This window comes from Diachasmimorpha longicaudata, chromosome 11 (genome assembly GCF_034640455.1).
Source record: "Diachasmimorpha longicaudata isolate KC_UGA_2023 chromosome 11, iyDiaLong2, whole genome shotgun sequence".
Taxonomy (NCBI): Eukaryota; Metazoa; Arthropoda; class Insecta; order Hymenoptera; family Braconidae; genus Diachasmimorpha; species Diachasmimorpha longicaudata.
In genome coordinates, this window is record NC_087235.1 from 5,946,970 (window position 1) to 5,968,938 (window position 21,969).

The 21,969-nt window shown below is 40.6% G+C and overlaps 3 protein-coding genes across 6 annotated transcripts; 1 reads left to right on the top strand and 2 right to left on the bottom strand.

The window, feature by feature from the left end:
* The first annotated feature begins 87 nt into the window (after positions 1-87).
* LOC135167422 (translation initiation factor IF-2) lies at positions 88-15,906 on the top strand. 4 transcript variants are annotated; one of them, XM_064130601.1, is made up of 7 exons: positions 88-217; positions 1,126-1,240; positions 4,175-4,276; positions 8,231-8,497; positions 9,015-9,239; positions 11,348-11,515; positions 15,053-15,906. In XM_064130601.1, exons 2-7 carry the CDS (start codon positions 1,148-1,150, stop codon positions 15,116-15,118), a joined length of 921 nt encoding a protein of 306 aa, XP_063986671.1. In that variant the 5' UTR covers positions 88-217; positions 1,126-1,147; the 3' UTR covers positions 15,119-15,906. The 4 variants fall into 4 exon arrangements, 2 of the variants coding, with proteins under 2 accessions (XP_063986671.1, XP_063986672.1); XR_010299847.1 differs by lacking the exons at positions 9,015-9,239; positions 15,053-15,906 and adding an exon at positions 6,866-7,220 and having other exon boundaries at positions 11,348-11,488; XR_010299848.1 differs by lacking the exons at positions 11,348-11,515; positions 15,053-15,906 and adding an exon at positions 6,866-7,220 and having other exon boundaries at positions 9,015-9,155.
* Positions 15,902-18,151, bottom strand: LOC135167420 (mitochondrial amidoxime reducing component 2-like). Its single transcript, XM_064130598.1, has 5 exons — positions 17,955-18,151; positions 16,944-17,239; positions 16,571-16,849; positions 16,205-16,482; positions 15,902-16,107 (listed from the first exon to the last, which is right to left on the bottom strand). The coding sequence occupies exons 1-5, from the start codon at positions 17,956-17,958 to the stop codon at positions 15,981-15,983; spliced, it is 984 nt and encodes a 327-aa protein (XP_063986668.1). The 5' UTR covers positions 17,959-18,151; the 3' UTR covers positions 15,902-15,980.
* A 399-nt stretch (positions 18,152-18,550) lies between these two features.
* LOC135167419 (mitochondrial amidoxime reducing component 2-like) lies at positions 18,551-21,515 on the bottom strand. Its single transcript, XM_064130597.1, has 5 exons — positions 21,369-21,515; positions 19,882-20,180; positions 19,514-19,792; positions 19,174-19,451; positions 18,551-18,958 (listed from the first exon to the last, which is right to left on the bottom strand). The coding sequence occupies exons 1-5, from the start codon at positions 21,370-21,372 to the stop codon at positions 18,793-18,795; spliced, it is 1,026 nt and encodes a 341-aa protein (XP_063986667.1). The 5' UTR covers positions 21,373-21,515; the 3' UTR covers positions 18,551-18,792.
* Positions 21,516-21,969: the final 454 nt, after the last annotated feature.

Sequence of the window (21,969 nt, forward strand, 5' to 3'; positions counted from 1 at the left end):
TCTTCCTCCTTCCCCCATTTACCCGATCTTGACGAGCATCGTGTGGCGTGGAGGTGGCTGGGCCCCAGTAGGCCCCTCCTGCTAATAAAAGCCGCTCTCTGTACGGCGCCACACACAGACAGTCACAGATAGCGAGACAGAGCAGGAGCCCCGCGAGCTCCCACTATTTTAATCCGAGTCCGAGTTTAAGTTTATCAATAACGGATTTACGTGTGTGGTGAGTTTCATCCCCATTTTCAAAATCAACCCCCAAGAAAATTCCCAAATAAGTCAGTCAACTCAAACCCTCAAACACGAATTCCCACCATTTGTTTTGTCTCGAGTGAAACTGTGGAGTGATGGGAACCCGCCAAGTTGCAAAGGCAATCAGTGATGCATTTAAAAAACTAGTGAAATTCCCGAGGGGTCAGAATTAAATAGCCAAAGTGAATAAATAAATTCTCGCGTTTTTTTTTGTCATTTTGTCGCCCGAAAATTCGCTGGCCTTTGAGGTGGCCAGAGTGATTGGAGTTGGCCGTCAAGTTGAGCGCGTGAGAGCTCCCATGTGTCCTCGGTATCCTGAGTCTGTGTGCTCAATCCCTCTTGGCCACCCCCTCGCCACCACCCCCCGTTCACCGGATTTTTGATCGACTGATTAGTCTGGCGAATCACGTACGAAAATCCGTGACTTGGCCAGCGCTAGCCACTGAGTCCGAATTATTTTTTCTCAATGCCCAGACTCTCTTGCCAATATTCCACTTTCAATATTACCCAATCGCTGATTTAATTGCAATTGAGAATTAATTTTTACTGATTATTTTTAAAAAAATTTAACAAAGCGCAGTACAATTTGTGCTCCACAACTTTCGATTCTTCTTGAACGAAAGTGAGTCTGTTGGTGTATTTCGTGCTCGAGAAAGGTGAACACCTTTTTCTTTCACGCTGGCCAATCTTTTGAGATTCGAAGTCCTTTCAAATTGCTTCCGTCGCCCCTCACTTTTACAACACTTTTGATGATAAAAATAATCGTAAAAGTGCGAGGGGACATTGGGCAACTCATCGGCGAGTCATTAATATTTTCATGGTTACTTTGGCTCTTCGTGATTTTATTTGTTTTATCTTAAACATTTTTTTTTTTCGTTTCAGAATAATCACGGTCTTGTGTGCGATGAAGTTCACAGCGACAGTCCTTGTGGCCGCGTGCCTGATTGCTCTAGTCAGCTCTATTCCAGTTCCCGAGAGCGAGGGACTCCAATCTCGGGTGAGTTTTTTACTGGATTCGCTGGAGATTGATGCGGGCTTGTTATCAGTGTAATTAATAGAGAAAACACAGTGTTAACCTTGTTTTGCGGAGGAAAAAAGAGTGGGCATCGATTGACTCCGATCATCCTTGATCTCAATGGAGGAGAAGCACTGCGGAAGACCTTGTTTGCTCAGAGTTTAATTGATGACTGGAAATCATGGCGATTGCCATTTTATTTTGCTTAATAAGTTGCAACGATTCTTTTTTTGTATCGCACACTGTTGGCATTGGTTTTTTTGCGATTGGAATCCGCGCGATTTCCTTAAACCTCTCTCTAGGGCAGATAGAATAATAATTTACATAAACTACTTAATCCAACGAATAAATCATAAACTTATTTACCTCCTCCCTCTCCCCCCTTCCCCCTAAATACTTCTAACCGGTGAATGGCTCTTAGAAAATTAGTAAATATTGTTTATGAATATTTTCCCACGCGTGGAATCGTCGTCTGACCCAAAATTAAACAGCGAAAAAGTCCCTTAATATGAAATATGAATGCTCAAGTGTATATAAGATATTCCATTCCACTCTCGCGTGGAAAGTAACAGCAGTATCTGACCACGAGTAGCTTTTCACGTTTTCGCTAAGAGCCAGGGAATTATCTCAGCGTCTCGTCTCCACATACCGAGATATTTTCCCTTCCCCCAGCGAATCGCCGCTCTTTTCCCATTGAAACATATATTTTTCACAAATTCTCGGGTCTCCTGTCATGACAATCAGACTAAAAAGATGCATTGAATGCACCCAGATAACCCAGGGACACATTGAACAAAGGGGAGTGCAATCTCGGAAATGACAAATGGCTTTTGAAAGGTGGAAAAATCATTGCCGAGTGGAAGCGTTTATAATTCCAAACGAGGTGCACTTGAAAGATCGCTGCATTCAACGTGACTCAACAAGCGGTTTAATGACAGAATCGGGAAGTCAATTACCGACCGAGTGTGAATCGCCCCGCGTTGCGTAAAAATACGGGGACGGGGGGGGGGCGGGGGAGGGAGGGACACAGGTGGTTATGAGTTTTTCATAAATTACAGAAGGACGGTCGTAGGCATCAATATTTTTTTATTTTTCATTTACACTGTTTTTGTGGCTTGAGATACTCGGATGTCGTGAATAACGCACACATGTTTATTGTGGTACACGCGCTCTTTCGTATTACTTTCACTCGCTTCGAGACTGTCTGAGTAACTCGCCAACTGGACACTTTCTTCGCTCGATCGATGGCGAGATGGGAAAGTACATGCCAGCTTTTGAGCATTGAGAATGAGAATTTATTTATTTTTTGTGGATTTTTCATTGTTCACGGACGAAAAAATTATTCCCAATTTTCATTCTAAAGTCGAACTGAATAATTATTTATTCTTGAGTAAAAGTATTATTTGTAATTCATTGGGAATTAATTATTCCATCCGAAAGGGCCCTGTCTTGAATTTTATTCATATTTTCACGTAATCAATCATATTAATTAACATAATATTTTTTTTTTCATTCTCATGTGGCGTTCCGCAATTTACATGCATTTGCCTGATTTATTCATACCTTAATTTGACGCAGTGAGCAATGTCCGTCACTTAATCTATTCGCTTCAGAGAATTTGAGCAATTTTCCCGTTTTTTTGCACGAGCAAAGGGTAACAATGTGTCGTCACCCACGGTCATTCGTTCGGACAAAATGCGGTGTCTCTTGCGGGGAAAGTGGACCGTTAAACTCCAGCTCTACGTATTAAGCAAGAGACAGACTCGCTCTGTGATACAATAAATAAATTTTCTCCCCTTCATTATGCCAATTTTGTCCGCAACTTCACGAGCACTGCGCGATTTACTAGATTGGGATTGATCGTTTTGAGGGGATTGATCAGTTCGAAATATTGATACAATCGGGTGTTTATGTCTGTATTCTTCCTGCATGTGGTAGCCCCGTCGCAGTCGACGGGGATCGCGCCGAAAATTGGTCCAGGGGATATTATTAGGGGTCTCTACCTGAGGATGATGGGCTCCGGGGAGAACCAGGAAGTCCCTTGTGCAATGACGAATCGCTTGGGGATCACTCGTGTGGATCATTGGGATAAACTGCTTCCATTCTGCTTGAATATTCAGCGAATAGTCATCGCTCTGGTTCGGTGGTTTCAGATTATGTGAAAGTTTTCATTCGTCTCAAGGTTCTTAAAATTATAAAAGGTACCCGAGTAGTGAATTGCAATTCAATATTTTTTGCCCGCCCGGGGGATTTATCTGTGGAGCAAATTTTTTTGGGTGAATGACAGGAGAGTCTTTCTTCTATTAAGCAATTAGAAACCAACAATATTTAGTTTAATTCAGTTAATTTTTTTACTCAGTGATTGGGGATCCGGACGAGTGATTCACGTCGACGTAAATTTAAATTTTTAGGAAAATAACTTCGGTTCGTTGTAGTGACAGAGGAAGTTGTGTGATTTTTCAAAATTAATTATTGTTTCGTGGGGAGCAGTGAATAACCGCGAAGTGTGAAGTAGTTAATGAATTATTCAATTTAGATGGTTAAAACATCTTCACTGAAATTAATGAAAAAATTTCAAATGAGCCATTTTCGCGTTTCCTCTCACATACACAACGATGCGGAGACTTCAATGGCTGCGTTTGCACAAGAAAAAATCCAGGAATTGTTCCAATCTCTTAACAAAGGCCCAAATTACCCTAAAATAATTTGTGCGATCACTCTCCAATTTTTAGAGGAGACGAAAATTTAAAAAATCCCATTCAAAAACCCTCGAATTTTTTCCACGTCTTTTTTAATCTATATAAAGGCATCCGGGCATCTGAAATTTTTTTTACCATCGAAACATCTCTACGACTACTCTCTTAATTGTAAAGGAATCGACCAAATGGGGTAAATGAATTTATAATGAAATTTCAGGCACTGGATCGCTTAGTCATGGTCGAAGACGACAACGACGCCGCCCTAAGAAGTAAAAGAACGATCGGCATACTCCGTCAGCTCTTCCCTGGCATCTCCCAGGTCAGAAATAATTAAAAATCAAACAAAAGCACAATAGAATCGGTCGTATCAGCACAATAGCGCATGTAAATCAATAACATTGCATTCGAGACACGCGTGAACTCTCACGTGGCCGGCATTCCCTGCGTGAAAGTGAACGTCATTCGCAGGGCTGCGGTCGAGACACTCATGCAGACGCCGATTTTTTTATTTCCCTCGTGGTCTGAGGAAACGAATTTTGAATCGCGTAATCCCCGGTGGAATTTGATTAATTATCTCGCCCTGTGAATATCGCCGCCAGGGGACACCTTTAATTACCAATTAAGTACCCCATAATTAATATATCAAGGGACTCAACGGAATTTAATGAGATTAGAAACACTTTAGTTAACTCCTGAGTTAATTGTCAACCGCGAATTATTAAGAATAACTAATTAATTAGCGCGACAATGACAGAACCTTTCCGGAAAATTATCCACTCGAGATGAGAGGAAAATAAAATACTGAAAGCGCGGGGGGGAGAGGGGAATTATTAGCGCAAAATAAATGAAAATTCACTTGGCCTCCCCTCCTAACTCTCTCTAGTGTTCGTGGTATTTTTATAAAAGAATTGGAGGAATGAATCGTACAACACAATTAATGTTTTCCACTGCGATCACGCGAACTACAGCCGATTCGTATCGACACGCGGGAAAAACGCAGGAAGGGCGGAATATGTTATTTCCGGGATATAATTTCTTCTTCTCATCTCGAGAGTATAAAAGCGGAACTGTTGAATATGAATTTTCATGTTGAAGTTGAGAGGAAAATTACACGTAGAGAGGTTGCGTCATCTAAACTATGCGGAGAATGAGCTACGAGTTTTCGTTTAATCAGGAGATACAGTTTTTTCAACGAAATTGCCTCATGACGGTCAATAAATTTTTTAGGAGAAAAATCGTTAGTCATTCCTTCAAATTGATGGCTAATGGAATTTTATTTGTTTTTTTTTTTACACCAGTCAGAGTGGGAGAACAATTTCTCAATATGTAGACCGAATTTATTTGAGGGACGGTAATTATTGTCAGTCGCTCAGATCTCCAAAGGTTTTGCGTCACATCATAAATATAAATTGGATTAAACCTGATAAATAAATGGCTAATAAATCGCATTAACATATTTTATACATGGAAAATTATTATCTCACCGTGATTAGTCGATTTTTTTTGCTGAAAATAATCTCGATGAAATGTGTCTGTATTTTTGAGATAATTGGTTCTTATTGTTGATTCTCGTTGCGATAATTATTCGTTCGAGGAATCGTCAACCATACATATCCTCTCCGCATGTATAATTGCCATGTCTATTGAATTTACGAGCCGTAACGGCAGCTCGCGGTGATTTTCTTCCACACTAATGCGGCAAATAATTTAACTCTGTTTGTTGTTATTTTCCAAGATTGCTTAATTTTGTACTGCTTCTCACACCGATAAAATACATCACCAGTGTAGAATGTCGCGCACGTGTACTGTCCGGTTTAATGACGTAATTCCTAGAAATTACCGTCCAATTCGACGAAATAAATATTGACGTTTTATTCAGGATGTTAAAAAAAAATTGTGCAAGATAAATGTTCGGCAGCCGAAAAATTGATGACGAAAGACGCCATTGACTTGTTTATGCCCCAATAGAGTCATAAATCCTGTCGTAAAACCAGAACAGACAGGAATAAATAGAATAAATGATTAAAAAATGTTCATTAATGCGAAAACTAAGAGGAATCAATCATCTCGGCAACAGATTAGCATAAGTCGTTGAAAATATTTGCAGTCAGTCGCCGAAATTTATTCCCATTCTATTTAGCAAAGTGCTTACGTTTTTTTTTCCAACTTCATCCCCATCTTGGTAAAAAAAAATTATTAAATTGTAGAGGATAATTAGTGGGCTCGGGAGAAGTCCATGATACCGTTTGGCAAAGTTCTTACGCTATTTTTCAACCTCATCCCAGTGTTGGTAATAAAAAATTAATTGCTAAATTGTACACGAAAATTAGTGGGATTCTGAAAAGTCCGTGATGTCATTCGCTCGTGAAATTATAGATTCCGTAGGGAATCTTGTCTTCCGCGGAGTAAATAAATACGAACAATTATTCCGAGAATAACTTAACAAAGACCGTCGCGAACACGCGGACGTCAAGAGTCTTTCACTTGAGAAGACAATAAGAATGATCGTCGTCATAAAATATCTTTCAACAATGCAATAGAAGAACGTACAGACAACTAATGAATTATTCAATTAGTCCTTCTTCGAAAATTGTTTATTGAGCCAGAAATCTAGAATAAAATCTGAAATAAAAATCAAAGATCCGCCGGCGAATTCTCCCCTGAACCAATAACTCCCAAGAAATATAAATCGAAACAAAAACCACGAGGAATCAATTACCAGGAGAATAACTCATCACAGTTATTCAGCATCTCTGGAACTCCTCAAAGCTCTCACCTCTTTCACCCAAAAAAACAATTAGAAAATGAACGACCGCAGGGGCCAGCAAAAAGCACACGGAGTTACCGTGAAATCTAGAATTCCGTTCCAACCCGAGTGGCTCGAAAAAACAGCTGACAAATTTTATAGATGATTGAAAACAAAGTCAACATGATTGTGGGTGAGGTGATCAAAGTACTGGGCCCAACACTACTTCGTGGTGCACTTGGTGGTGGTGGTGGTCGTCAGAACAGTGGAGGAGGTGGCGAAAGCGGCAAAAGCAGTGACGACGGCTCAACGGTAACAGTTAAATCGCCATTCGACGATGACGATGATGATGAGTCGATATCGCTGATGACAAGTGACGGTACAGACACTGGAAAGAGTAAGAGTGGCTCGATGGTATCTATATCACTGCCCACCTATCCACCCGATGAGGATGAGACCACAGTCGCCTCCACAACCGCTGGGGCACGCGACGAGGACAATGAGACGTCATCTGAAGGTCAAGCACGATTACAAAAAAAATATTTTCAGGGCACAAACGCTTACAAGACTGCGATCTGTACCATGCCGCCATTCGTCATCTCCTCTACTTCGATTATCTCTCTCCACTACGTACTTTCTTATTCATTCATACTGGCTCTTACTGTTCTGTGGGGAAGCGAGCAGTTTTATCTATATTTCCAACAATTTTCCACTAAACATTCCCAAAAGAAAATTTTATCTCCATTGAAAAGATTGAAATTTCCATTTTTTTGGCGACTGTAGCTGATTGTCACTGATTCAGTGGTTTTGGTGTTAATTTGTGGCGACGTATCGCCATTAATTTCTAGCAAAATCCAACTTATGAGGGAGACAGTGCTGATTTTTTTCATTTTTATTAATTGTTAATCGTCTAGCACCTCTTGGGAGTGTTTGTTGGAAATTTTGACGTTACTGGTGTCGTTCAAGGTCCTCAGAACAGACTCACGACACTTTATTCTATTCAATTAACTCTTCATTTGATGAATGGAGACAATACCGCGAGGAGCGGTGGTGAATTGTTTTCATTGTCTTCTTATTCGTTTAACATTTCAGTCATGAAGTGGTGAAGAGGGCGGGGAGGTAATCATTTTGAAATGTGAAGGGGAATGTTGATTCCGGACGAGTTGATTTCACTTGAGGGTCAGTTTTCAGAGGAAAAATTCCCTCAGTTGTGCAATTATTTTGTTTATAAGAGGGAATACCTTCAAATAAAAAAAAATCTTGTCTCTAATATTTGTTAATTCATGAATTAGATACAGAGACAAAAATTGGGGTGAAAAAAAATTTTGAAATGGAACTTCACAACTTCACAGCTTCATCCCCCGAAAATTAATAAATTGATTAATTAATTAATCAATCACGAAGTGTGTCTAATGTTATTCCTTGATTTTCACCAGTACTGCACAGTTTATAATCCACTGAGTGACTTCTGAAACCGGCGCGAGGGTTTTCATAATTTTTTCAACAATTTCTCTTGGATGATTTCAGGACGTAAATCCCGAAGCGGAAAATCAAGTCGCTCAAGACGGGGATCAGGCGGGTTCGGAGAACAACGAAGTCCGAGTGCAGTTCGACGATCAAGGAACATCGGCGAACGAAGCAGTGCAATCGGAATTGGCTCCCCTGGAGGAGATAGAGGTGAGCGACGACGAGAACAGGAACAAGAGATTCCTGAACTTCGGCTTCGGGGGAAATAACGGAGGAACTGGGGGCAGTGCTGGGGGATCAGGAAACTTTTTATTCGATATCATAAGGGTAAGTCATCCTAAACACTCCAGTACCATAAAACTATACCACTGATCTCGCGAAAGGGAATCAATGTTATGACGTCGAGAATTAAATTTTTTTCCCATAATTTCCCTCTCTAAATTTATCTCCAGGATTTAATGTCGTCAGGTGTTCACCTGACTAATCGAATTACTTCCAGCGAACTAGATATTGTTTTTTTTTTTGCATCATTAATGACAGGTGAGGTAAACGCGCCCTGAGGACATAAAACCGAAAGGAAATCAGCGGCTCGACGATGTAAAAAAAATGAAAGGAATCAAATCACCGATTCGCCACTAAAATTCTTGAATTCACAGGCAAACAATCGCGAAAAAAAAATCAATCATCGACCAATATATTCCCCCGATCAGCAATATCACCCGGGATAGGCCAAAGAATGAGCCCACAGCCCACTTCACCCCCCTCCCCCCAAATTTCAATGAAAACATTTAAAAAATGAGGGGAAAATGTAATGACGAAATTACACGTGTCTGTATCTACTTAGCAAGCAGCCGACGGGGCGGCGAGAGCGGCTGGGACGGTATATCGCGTGGTGGCAGGTACTCAAAGCCTCGGTCTAGGTCTAAGTGCTTCACGTGACCTAGGCCCGTCCCCTCCGCCTCAAACCCAAGCCGCCCCCGCCGCGCAGGCACCTGCACCTGCTAATGCTCCTCCGCCAGCGCCAGCCGCCCCCGCCCCAGCCCCTGCGCCAGCAGCTGTCCAACCACCGGTACGACATTCCTTCCGACATCAAGAAAGATAAACAAAAGATATACGAAAATTAAAGGAACAATGAGAATTATCATTACTCACTCTCTCTGTCATTCCTTGCGCTGAGGAGAATAATTAGTTCTGGCGAAAAATTATGTCTTCTGAGAACTCGTAAAATTGTTTTGATATTTTTAGAACAGAACTTGCATTTAGTGTCAACGAACAAAATTTTATTGGATCAGATTGAAGTTGAATTAAAGGTGCGGGAAATTTGTGGATTTTTCCATTCGACAGAGAATTCAACGTTCAAAGAATTAATTTTCGCGACAGATAGTGGATTTTCTTTCATCAAGTTGGTTAATTGCCGTTCTATAAATCTCTTGTAGTCCATCAAACGTCTTCAAATGGAAAACATATTTTTTTGACAGAACTACATCTTTCTCACTGTGTGCTTTCAAGTTTTAACTGCATTTTAATGGCACATTAATTAAGGTAAACTACTGGATTTTTATTTTATTGTTATTGGTGGCGTTTTCATGGGGCATTAATTTCTCATGTCCATGACTATTAATCATTCACAACCATTTGCTGATCTTAATCGCTGAGAGAGGAAAATTTTCGCCGATTCCTGAAGCCTTGATTAAGGGGAAAATGGAACAAAATGAGTGATCTTTGAGTTTTGGCAAATTAATAGCCGAGAAATATTCACTATTTCAAGAGGTCCATTTTGGTCCATTTCTCTCTCTGTCACCTTTCATTTTACAATGTGGGTAGGCTCAGTTCATTTAGGAAGCTTAGAACACAATGAATTTTTCATCTACCACTTGCCTGACTATTGCTTACCGTACCTACTCATGCGACTCACCCGTTCTTCAATAATTCCTCGACTTTGGTCTGAGTTACCAGACTCGTCCGATGAAATAATCGACTTCATTTTCACAATTTCATCATTTCTCTGGCAAGAAGCACCCGCATAAATTCCATTCAAATTTATTAACATTAAATAACTTCTTGAAATAAATTCAGTGATGAAGTCATTCACGAACTAATCTTCAACTGAAATTGATGCATCCAGTTCCACCGCTTCTTCATTCATCTAAATTCCGTTGAAGTTAAATGAAAAAAACTGCTTTTGAGTCGAATGATACGCGACAAAATTAACTCAACAAATTTCAACAAATCATTCATCGTCAATTTTTTAAAGTAAATAAATCCAGTAAATTTTGTTTTCAATTGCTCTTCCAATTAATTGGACGAGAGCATTCCGAGGAGGTGGAAACAAATAATCCATTATAAACTTATTCATCTACTTATTTGTTTATTCCTAGATAATAAAAAAGAATTTGCAACCTTCATAAATTATAATGGACGAATTATCTGGGTGCATTGACTACTCGCTTGCTATTTATTCTCTCTAATTAAAAAAATGTCACTCCTGCAATCGCGTCCCATCCATTGCGCCGTCCAACCGAAGATCCTGACGACCGTCGATCACCCAATCAGTATCCTGATAATCCGATGTCACCATCGTTTGGGGTATGACAACCAGGACGAACTCACCTCGATGATAATTATGACAAAATTGAAATTATCCAAAAGAACATACGTTGAATCCCTGGCACCGTATTTTCAGTAGTTAATTTATCATTGCGTCTGTATGGAGAAAATTTTACATCGAGCTTTAACACCTAGTTGTCAATATTTGACAGCTGTCAAAGCTGTCAAGAATCGACGAAAATTTTTCTCTATACATCCATCAACTGCCGTTTATCCGTTATCGTAGTGAAGCACAAAAGTTTGTTTTGACTATTTATTGACATCCAATCGTATGAAATAATGATTTGTATAAGCACGCAAGTTGTCATTAGGTAGCAAGAGCACGGTGAAAATGGATCCTGTGAGTATTGTGTTGCGGCAGGATCGAGGGGGACTGGATGCAACGGGATTGCCGAAGAGATGGAACAACCCTCTGTTCCTCTATTTGTCAATTTTATTACTTTATTTCTCTTCCTCGACAATCCCCGGTAGTCTTGCCCTGACACACACTATCTCTTGGCGGTTTGGAAATCAGTGTTTGCGAGGTTTAGCGAGAGCGGTCAGTGACATTTGGGGGAATTTATTTTTCAGCTTGTGGCCGGCAGTGGATCAGCAACGCAATCATCACAACCTGGCAATGCACCGGATCCAAATGCTGGGAGACAAGATGCTATTCAGGAGGCAGTACCTGGACCGGTCACCAGGCTCTTTGTCATTGCCAATCGGGGTCTCTCCAATTTAATTCAGGATCTCATTCTCGTGAGTGAATTATTTTTATTACTAATAATTTTTTGATAAATTATGGGTCGAGACTGAAAGACTGATCTTAAAGAATCTACGGAAATTCTGCGATTTTGCTCGAAGAAATAAACAAAAGGCCGATGATTTCGTGAGTTGGAGATTAAAAAATCGAATAATTAGGTGATGCAAAGTCATTAATTGCTCAATTGATTCTACACAGCACATACATTCACTCAAAGTTTATTTCACACAAGTCGACTGGTGAACAAAGCCGTGGGATAATATTATCGATGAATGATGGAAAATTTCCTATTACCCCCGGGGCGCCCTTTGATCACCAGTTGGAGTACTTGAAATGTCGATAAATCAGCAAAAAATAATGAATTCTGGTGTCCAATATTCATTGGTAGAATTGTCTGGCAAACACGCGAGAAAAATTCTTGAGAATTCCCTATACTTGTATCAAATGAATTCGTAATTCTTCGATTATCGAATACCTGGTATGTGTCACCGGGTTGGCAGCATATCCAAAGTCCGTTCCAGATATAAACATGAATATTGTGCAATAGTTTTTAAAGGGGAGAGGGAGGGAGAGCGGCTCGAATCGATGGAAAGCAAAAATGTAGCGAGGCAGGAGCTGTCCAAGCACTTTCTCTATGAAATAGCCAGTCTGTTCGAGAATACTTTTAAATGCTCGAGTATGACTTACGCAAGCAAATGGTTCTACCACCTAAGTGTTGCATATGCTGTACATGAGGTGGTTAATGTTCAACCCCGATGAAGGAACAAAGATTATTGTGTCGTGAAACATTAAAAAATTGAAGTGATGTGGAGTTGAGAAGCTACCCAGGTAGGAAAAAACGAATGGGCCAACCTTGGTACAAGCACGGCCGCCGAGCTGCCGTAGCTCGGCACCCGGGCTCCAGCCAAACTCGCGCCGAACTTGGCTAGACCCTGGGATGATAACACGGGGCCAGGCCTGGGACCGAACTTTGGCCAGACTTCGGTCGCCGTACTTTGGCCGCACTCTGGGCTTACCATTCGGCCCGAAATTGGCCCAGGCCTGTTGCCGAACTTTGGCCGCACTCTGGGCTTACCATTCGGCCCGAAATTGGCCCAGACCTATTGCCGAACTTTGGCCGCATTCTGGGCTGACCATTCGGCCCGAAATTGGCCCAGATTTACGACCAGAGCTGTGGCCAGGCTCCAACCGTTGCCTGTATTGGGTTCAGAATCACCAATAAATATATGAACGGTATATCTGATAAGCAGACATGTATTTATTACCTTCAACATTATACAGAAAACAGTTTTATTATGTGACAAAACTTATATTTAAATTTATTAAATCTATTGACAAAAAAACTCAGCCAATCAAAAACTTTTTTCCTCCTATCGACATAGTACATGTTTTCATCCGATTTTGGTTGAACAGTTAAAGATATGCAGTGTTTGTATCTCCAATTTTCATGAAAGATAATCACAACTATGAGATTTTTCCGCGAACAGAATATGAAAACTCAAAAAAATGATTGCAGGTATAAATTGTAGAAAAATCTTTTGTGGATTATTTTCATCCGCTTTTAAAATAAATAATCTACGTAGATCATTTGAATCCGAAATTTAATACGACATACCATATTAAGTCTTAATAAACTCTCTCTTACAATCTAATAATATTAGCAGTCAGTCTTCAGAATTCGAAGATTGTATTAACAAAATATCCAACAAAATAACGCACCAATGTTATTTTTTAAATTAGTAGTTTAGAATTGATAAATTATCGTGCTTCAATTCAAGCATGAAAACAGTCATCATCATCATCAATCATTGTCAATGTCATCTGAATCACCATCACAACCTGAGCCCCCAAGAATTGGTTCATCCCTGTCTCCAACGCTGCTATTGGATTCACTGATGCAATCATTAAGATGCTTATACGAGCCACAATCACCATCACCACCCGACCAACTATCACCACAAGCACTAGCATTATCATCGAGATGTCGAACATCGACATCTCCACTAATTTGATCCACAATAGATCCACTACGGATAGTTATTTCATTGGCTGTTGGCAAACTAACCTCTTCCTCATCGGCATTATTGCGTTCACTGTAATCCGGAGTTTTTTCTTTAGCGCCTTCTACGTTTACAGATTCTTTTTTCTTCAGTTGATGAAAATGTCTGTATTTTTTAACCCGTGAATATGAACTCTGAGACATATTACAATAGTAAAAGAGTAATATTAAAATAATAAATTGCCGCACACGACACTCATGTCTACTGCCACAATCAGACTACTCAACACGCCATCTTACGGGCTGTTGTCATAGAATGTGTGGTATACGGTGATATCCACGCATATTTTCCCCTGAAATAGTATGTTCAGAAGAAATAATGGTACCTTCGGAAGAAGGAGAATCAAAGGACGAAAAATTTAGTGAAGGAACATTCCCCATGAGAATTCAATTTTTGGAATGCTGTTCCATATGGGACCCAAGCCTGGCAAACCATGCCCCTTGTCTGCCTGGCCATGTCTCGGGGCAAGCTTGGTGACCCAAGCCTGGCAAGCCATGCTCTTTACCAGTCTGGCCATACCTCGGGTCAAGCGTGGTTGCCCAAGCCCGGCAAACCGTGCTCTTTGCCAGTCTGGCCATACCACGGGCCAAGCTTAGTGACCCAAGCCTGGCAAGCCATGCTCTTTGCCGGTCTGGCCATGCCTCGGGCCAAGCTTGGTGGCCCAGATCTGGCAAGCCAGTCTCGTGCCAGACCTGGCCCGTTTCGTGGACATTGGCATTTCCTACCTGGGTAATGAGTTTATCTCATTCATTACCATATGAACATTCAATTATTCAGACAAATAATTTCATTTATGTAGCATAAATAATTTTGGTTTAATATTCCGCGGGAAATTTACCAAATTTTTACTGAGCCATATTTTTGTAGGAATTTACTCACTATGTCACTAAAATGTCCAGACCCTTCCATATGGAAAACTGGATCAGTTTTTTAAAGCAGTAAACGGCCCACAAAAACAGAAGTTATAATCATATCTGTAATCTAATTAACAATTCCGTTGATAAAAAAAAACCTACCGGTTTGTCCCTGAAATTTCAATGCCTCCCAGCACCGGAAAAAACTAATAAATATTTTGTAACAACAAACCTTGAAAGTAATTCAATTAAAGTAATGCCCAAAACCGGCGAAAAACACTTATGATATTCTGCCTTGAAATATTCTGAACAAGATTGCCGAGGGCGATCGAACCTACAAGAATCGTTGGAAAGTGTTCACGCTTCGACAACACTACTTCTCAATCGCGTAATCATAGTAACAATTTTTTACTAAACAATACATAAGTTTAATGGATTAAATTGCCAAGAGGTCTGTCCACTTGATGCTCTAGAAATTTATTAAATTGTGGCTCGCGGGATTATCGCATTATCGAATTTCGTTGGTGAAGAAATACGAATTCAAATGTTGGATTTTGCAATACCGACATTAAATAAATAAAATATGCATGTACTTACCTATTTTATTAATTTTTTGCAGCGTCTCGCAGCAACCAGTGAGCGTATCGTGAACTTCAAGGCACGACTCATCACTTCGATCATCTAAAATGGCAGCGAGACACTGATGAGCCGAGGGAGATGATTGATTGGATCGTGGGTACGACGAATTTGACGACGATAAGGGTCGTCCCTTGTACCCGGGATCCCAGCAAAGAGACGTTGGAATCGATGAATCAATCCGCCAGGCATTTCAACGCTTTCCTCATCTTTTTTACTCTACTATCACTCGTTTCCACTTCACACTCGATTCCCCTTCATCACTTTATACTTTTGTAATTACATCATCTACTTTTTCTTTATCCTACCACTCCTCTTCTTTTCTTTTCTCTCCTCTGTATTTCTATTTCTGTTCTATTACTTCAATTTCTTCTATAAAAATTGTCCCTCTCTCACTCGATTTCCTCAACAAACCATCCGAGCGTGAATTAAACTCGGCCACGTCGATTCTGCAGAGATGCATGACAACAAGCCGCTATTTTAACGAAAAATGTTGTATTTTATTTTTATTATTCGATTGACACTGTTGTTGAAGGAAAAAAACTGATGAAAACTTGTAAATATTATTTCCCAAGGGTATTTTTGGGTTACTGCGTCCACTGCCTCTATAATGTACTTATTACAAAAATTGTTTGACTCCTTTTTTGAAGGATTTTTTTTTTGTTTTTTGATTAAATCTATTTTGCTTTTTATTATTATTTTTTTTTTTCGAATGGTATTTTTTTTATTGTATGGAAATTATGGAAGAAGAGTCCCCCGTGAATGTGCGAGCAATCTGTGTATGTAAATCCCCCATTATTTTGTAGTGTAAATAAATATGTTGAGTACGAAGTTGAACATCAGACTTTTATTAATTTTTTTCTCATGTTTATTTGTTCATGCATTGATTCGGATAGTTTTTGCACATGAGTTCATCCAACGTAAACTGGATCGCCCACTCGGACTATTCCGTTCGAACTTTTCAGACCTAAATGAATACCAAAACTTGGGCTTGTGCCCACTAGGGACTTCATAACAGGGTCTTCAGGTTGTCTATACCTAAAAGGAAAAGAAAACATAAAAAAAATTGAGTAAAATTGAAAATTAAAAAAAAAATTTAAATGAGTAGGAAAATCGGATTTACGAAGGTTCTTACTTCTTGAGAGTTTCCAAGGGCTCCACCTTGGGATGTTTTTCACCGGTCTCTGGGCTGATAGTAGTCATGAGACACCGACTGCAGGGTCTGACGTTTCTAAACGTCACTGATCCGATTTTAACCCAATCCCAGGTGTCTTCTTCATAAGCTCGGGCTCCCGTAACCGTAAAATTGAGTCTGAACCGCAGCGGGTCCACCGGCTCTTCCAATTTAGTGTTCAAATCATCGACTGAAGCCTGATTCATCAGGGCGTAGCTCGTTTCATCAGTGAAAACTCCCTAATGAAGATAATTGTCGGGAAATTTCGGTTTTATTCTTTCTAACAATTGACTAAAATTATTCCCAAACAAAAGTGAAATTAATTACGAGGTCCGATGTGTCGAACGGGTGGAAGGCCTTGTTGACCCTGCTGACGGTCCTGGAGGACGCGTCGAGGGGGTAGTACACCAGCCTGACACCCGAGTCTCTCTCCAAGACGTATCTTGATAGCCATTTCGCCACCTCCTCGCCACAATCGTTCGAGGGCACTGTGTCACCCCAGATCACAACTTTCATTTTCTTTTCCACTTTTGACAGATCCACACTAATTGCTCTCATTCCCGGGGCACTCAGGGACAGAATGGAACTAGAGACACTCGGGATGATCTTCATCAAACGGATACAGATAACAAAATTCAGGAAAAGAATTAAAAAATTTAATGTGACATGGAATCATTTTTTTTCGATATCGTAAAATTACCTGAACCATCTTCGGGCACTTCCTGGCGGTAACGAACCTCCCCCCATCATCCACAACCAGTAAGCTCCTATCCCTGAGCCACCCTGATTTGCACCCGACGATGGTGCACTCAGTTTCGTCTAATCGAACCGGACCCAGTGATTTAACCGGAAAAACAAAAATCTCGGCGATCTCTCCGACTTTTCTCCAGAGTGTGGGAGGTCGAGCCTTCCTTTTGCCCCACAGCCATCGTAAACTGATGAATAGGGTCCCCAGACCAACCAGGACAACCGGTGCCAGACAAAGCCTGGCTCTATCTGAAATGTATTCATGTTCAGGAATAAAAAGAATTCATCATTTCCATTCAAGTGAACGATATGTTATGAAAAATTCGTGAGTGAGGATTTCTCCATCGAGTCATGTAACCCGGCGATAATATTCCTTATCTCCACTCTTTACGTTCGTTTCTAGAGGAAATGACTTGTGAAGTAAGACAGAACGAGTTACATGGGACGAAATAAAACTGCGTGAAGCGTTCAAACCTGTTCTGTTGGCTTCTCTATAAAATAAACTTACAAAAGATTGAAAAAACAAAATTTCCAGAGACAAAACTTGTGTGTTGGGTGATGTTTGCGGGAAGTGAAAAAATTATTGGCTCGTATTTTCGGGTTTTGAGGTTCTAATAGCACACAGTTAGACTGAACAATTCATTTATTGAACTCATTATTATTATTATACTGATTATTATTCCGTGTGCGAAGTGGAGTGCCGAATCGATCTGTTGCCAGTGAAGACAAATTAAACCAGCGATGGCAGTGGCAATTTCACATCAGCGGCGCCAAGTCCAGATGGCCGTTGTTATTTAATTATCATAATAAAAGGTAGACAACTATCAATACTTTCATATGACCCCTTCGCTGACCCGAAAACGAGTGTAATTTAACGACAGTTTTGACGCAATTTCGAGAGTAGATTACGATGTATTGAGCTACCAGTGATAAAAGTCGAGATTGAGTGAGGCAATGTACGAACCCATTAAATTTCCGGTGCAGTGTGCCGATCAAATGGCAGAATCGTTAATTGGCGATTGAACGGACAATTTATAGATGTTAATGTGAACACGGGAATTTTAAATGCCGCGTCGAGCTCGGCTGATCAGTTATTGGCAGTTTTTTTTATCACTGGCTTCATACAGAAGCTGGGGGATACGTTGGGATTGAATTCTTGATTGTAAGACAACTGCGATGTTTTATATCGTTTGTCCTTGAGGAGTATGGCACTAGGGGAATGCTGCCGGATAATACTGACAGTACCATCTCACGTAGTTGTGGGGAGAGTATTTAGATTTTTGAACTGTGGCTGCTAAAGCAGAAAATTTTCACTGATTCCGAGAATTGTTCATTTTTGCTGAGAAATTTCCTCTCCAATGAATAAAATAATTAAAAGGACTTAATTTCCGTTGGTTTCTTTGGAGGTGAATAAGCACCTTAAGCTGGAGGAGGTCCAAGTCCTCTTCAGTAAATTCGACATATGAAAATAATTTTTTTAAGGCGCATCGGATGATTAGGACGGGGAAATTTGAATTTAGGAATTCAAATGAAACCGCGAGGATAAGACAGAGACCTGAATTCTCTTGAAAATAAGTCGTATATTTTCCGCCTGTACCGACTGAGGATATACACTAGGCCTTATAAAAATATGAAAATACAAATACAGGTCACACTGAAAAATTTGAAATTCTAAAAAAATTTCGCGCTTGTAAAATGGTAGAAAATTTGGCTCTGGTATTCACAATTTAAGTGTCAGATTCGTTCTCATTGGTTACTGAAAACGGGGGACCAATGCAATCGCACGAGTCCCATCTCCTCAGCTATGTAGGCGATTTCAGGGGATTTTTCGGCTCCTGGCAGACACTGACATAAACGGGATCGCCGAGTCTGACTACTCCGTTGGGCCCCTTCAGGCCCAAGTGGATTCCCATAACTGGATTGTCTTTGGTAAACTTCCGGATGGCGGGGTCCTGTACTTGCCGATATCTGTAATGAGTAATTTACCAAAAATAACGGATTTTGAATAATTCTTCGACTGTCCCCTGGGGAAACCGCAAAAAACATGAAACTAAGGGCCATAAAAAATTTTAAAGGGTCAATCAAGGGGTCAATGACTTCCTAAACTATTCCTTCATTCATATTTCAAGTTTTCATGCCTAAAAAAAATAATCCCTGAAGACTAACATCGAACTCGAACTTACTTTCTCAAAGTCTTCAGAGGCTCGGTTTTCGGATGCTTAGCCCCAGTATCCGGATCGATAGTCGTGAAGATGCACCTCGTGCAGGGCTTGACATTTCTAAAAATCACCGATCCAATTTTCACCCAGTCCCAGGTGTCCTCCTCAAGAGGCTCAGCCCCCTTCACAACAAAATTGGGGCGAAACTGTTGAGGTGTCACCGAATCCTCAATTCTCGTATTTAAATCCACTATCGAAGCCTCATTCATCATAGTATAGCTAGTGGCATCCGGATACGCTCCCTAAACAGTAAAAATAGTGACTCAGTAAAAGTTATCCGCGAAAAAATCATTGAGAAACTCACAACGTCCGCAATTTCTAGCAACGGGAATCCTTGATGGCACATTCGAATGTCCCGATACGGTCCATCAAGTGGGTAATAGACGAGTCTGAGGCCAGTGTCCTCCTGAAGAAGAAACCGGGACAGCCATCGAGCTATCTCCTCGCCGCAGTCGCATGCTGGTACCGGTTGACCCCAGACAGCTGCTCGGAAGCTTTTCCCAACATTCGACAGATCAACACTGATTGTCATCATACCTGGGGCCCGTAGGGTCAGCACGGAACCGGCAACACTCGGCGTAATCTAGGGTAACAGTTGATGCTGTCAGACAAAATGAAGGAATGACGATGGATCGTGTGGGTGTTACTCTGGTGATGTCAATGAATTGTCACCTGAACCATATTTGGCATTTGCCTTCCAGTCACGAACCTCCCGTCCAGATCAATGACCATGAGAATTCTGTCCCTCAGCCATCCCGACTTCAACCCCAACTGCGTGCACTCCATCGCATTTTCCTTGACAGCACCGAGTGATTTAACCGGAAAGACAAACATGTCACTGAGTTCCCCGACTTTTCGCCAATTCGTGGGTGGCCGTTCCTTCTTATTTCGGGACAACCACCACCAGGCGATGAAGACGGCTGTGCCGATGCCAACAGCCAATGCCGAGGCGTATCCCACTCTCGTTCTGTCTGCGAATTATTTGACAGCGTAATGTTTTAAATTTTCAATGGGAGAGACTTATAAATGACAGTCAGTGATATTATTGGGAGTCTAACGATCAATTTTAAGTCGAAAGGACTCGTAGCAGAATTAAAAAAAAAATTCTCCTCGTGGAATGAGGATTTACAAGTCCCTTCAGCCTCCAAGGACTTTCCATTTGTCGGGCCACAAGGCTCAAATGAGAAAGGGCCCATTTTCGATGCGTTTAATTCTCGTACCATCGAAGTGGGTCAGCTGAAGATGTTGGACTTGGAGATGCTAATGAGAGTGATGAAACCAGTAAACGAAGCGTTTCGTACCGGTTGAAAGACAACAGATGGGCTAATGCTTCGTTTATAGATAGTTTAAATAATAGGTAGGAATTAGACGGGTAAGTAGGCTACTGCAGACACTCAAAAGAAATGTTCTTCGATTATCTGATGTTCAAGTATTTGAATTCAATGTTCAGGGATATCGGTGGATCTAACGCTTCCGGTATTTGGCCTGGATTTGACGTACAGTGTTTTGCGTTCTGAGAAGGATGTTATAAGCGTTAGAAGGCGATGTTAGAAGTCAATTGACACTTCACGGACGATCGACTAGTAATGGTAGTCCTCAGTAAGCTCCACAAAAAATGTCATAAATTTTTTAAAGCTATTTGACACTCTCAGATTTCTAGAAATTTGCAAATATAATGTTACAAACTTATAATTAGAAATGGAAAAATTCATAGAAGTCATAGTGTCATACGATATTCACTTGAATATCAATAGCAGTCAGACGGGTTTGATTACACTCCTTCAGCAAGTCAATTGACACACGTTACGACTCCCGAATGTAGGAAAAAAAATTGCAAAAACACTGGACGATATTAATCACTTGCAGGAGTTATTGAAGAATTTTTCCTGTTTTGTTCTCAAAATAGACTATAAAATATTGTGCACGTGTTCTCGGCAAAAATCAATACAACTACGGGCGTTGACGCCACCGGGGACATTTCAAATGCAGATAAATCTCGGAATAAAAAATATGCATTGATTTTGTCTGACCTATCGGGTCACCCACATCACTGAGATTCCGGTTATTTCGTAATAAAAAGTAGAGAGTTAAATTACGTAATGTCGCGTGAATTCTCATTCTAATTGATGAAGGGGAATTGTAAGGAGCTGTTTACGTACCCATTTGTAGTCAATTTATTAATGACACTGGGTCTGGGAGATGACTAAAGTGAAATTTTGAATTTAGTTAGTGAGTGGTGCGATCCACTGTGCGTCTAGGAGAGAACTAAACGGCACTCGCGAACCCCCCGACCAAAGAGCAGACTCTTATCCTCTCTCTGTCTCTCCCATTGGTATGAAGGAGAACCGTTATCGATTCACGCTACATCACTATCGCATTCATTGTAGTAAAAGGGGAGTTACCTCAGCCGTTTCGTACGTGGAATTTCATTAATTAAATGTTTATATCGCGATTAAGAAGAGATTGAGGGGACGAGCAGTCGAGAAAACAGACTTTATAGTGAGACAGTCCAACTGAGACTTGAAATTTTTTTTATTAACGAGAGTATTTTATTTCCGGAGTGGGTCCACTCGGTAAATGCATTCGGCAACTTTCACTGAATTTATTCTTCTTGTGAATAAAAATATTTTTATGGTGACAGGCACGAGCCATTGATCTCCTCCAGTTCTTGATCTTTTGGGATCGAGGAAATTTTTCAAAGATTTTTATCCTCGAGATTTGTTCTTCACCCGTTGAAATACACCGCCAAGGAACCGTGCA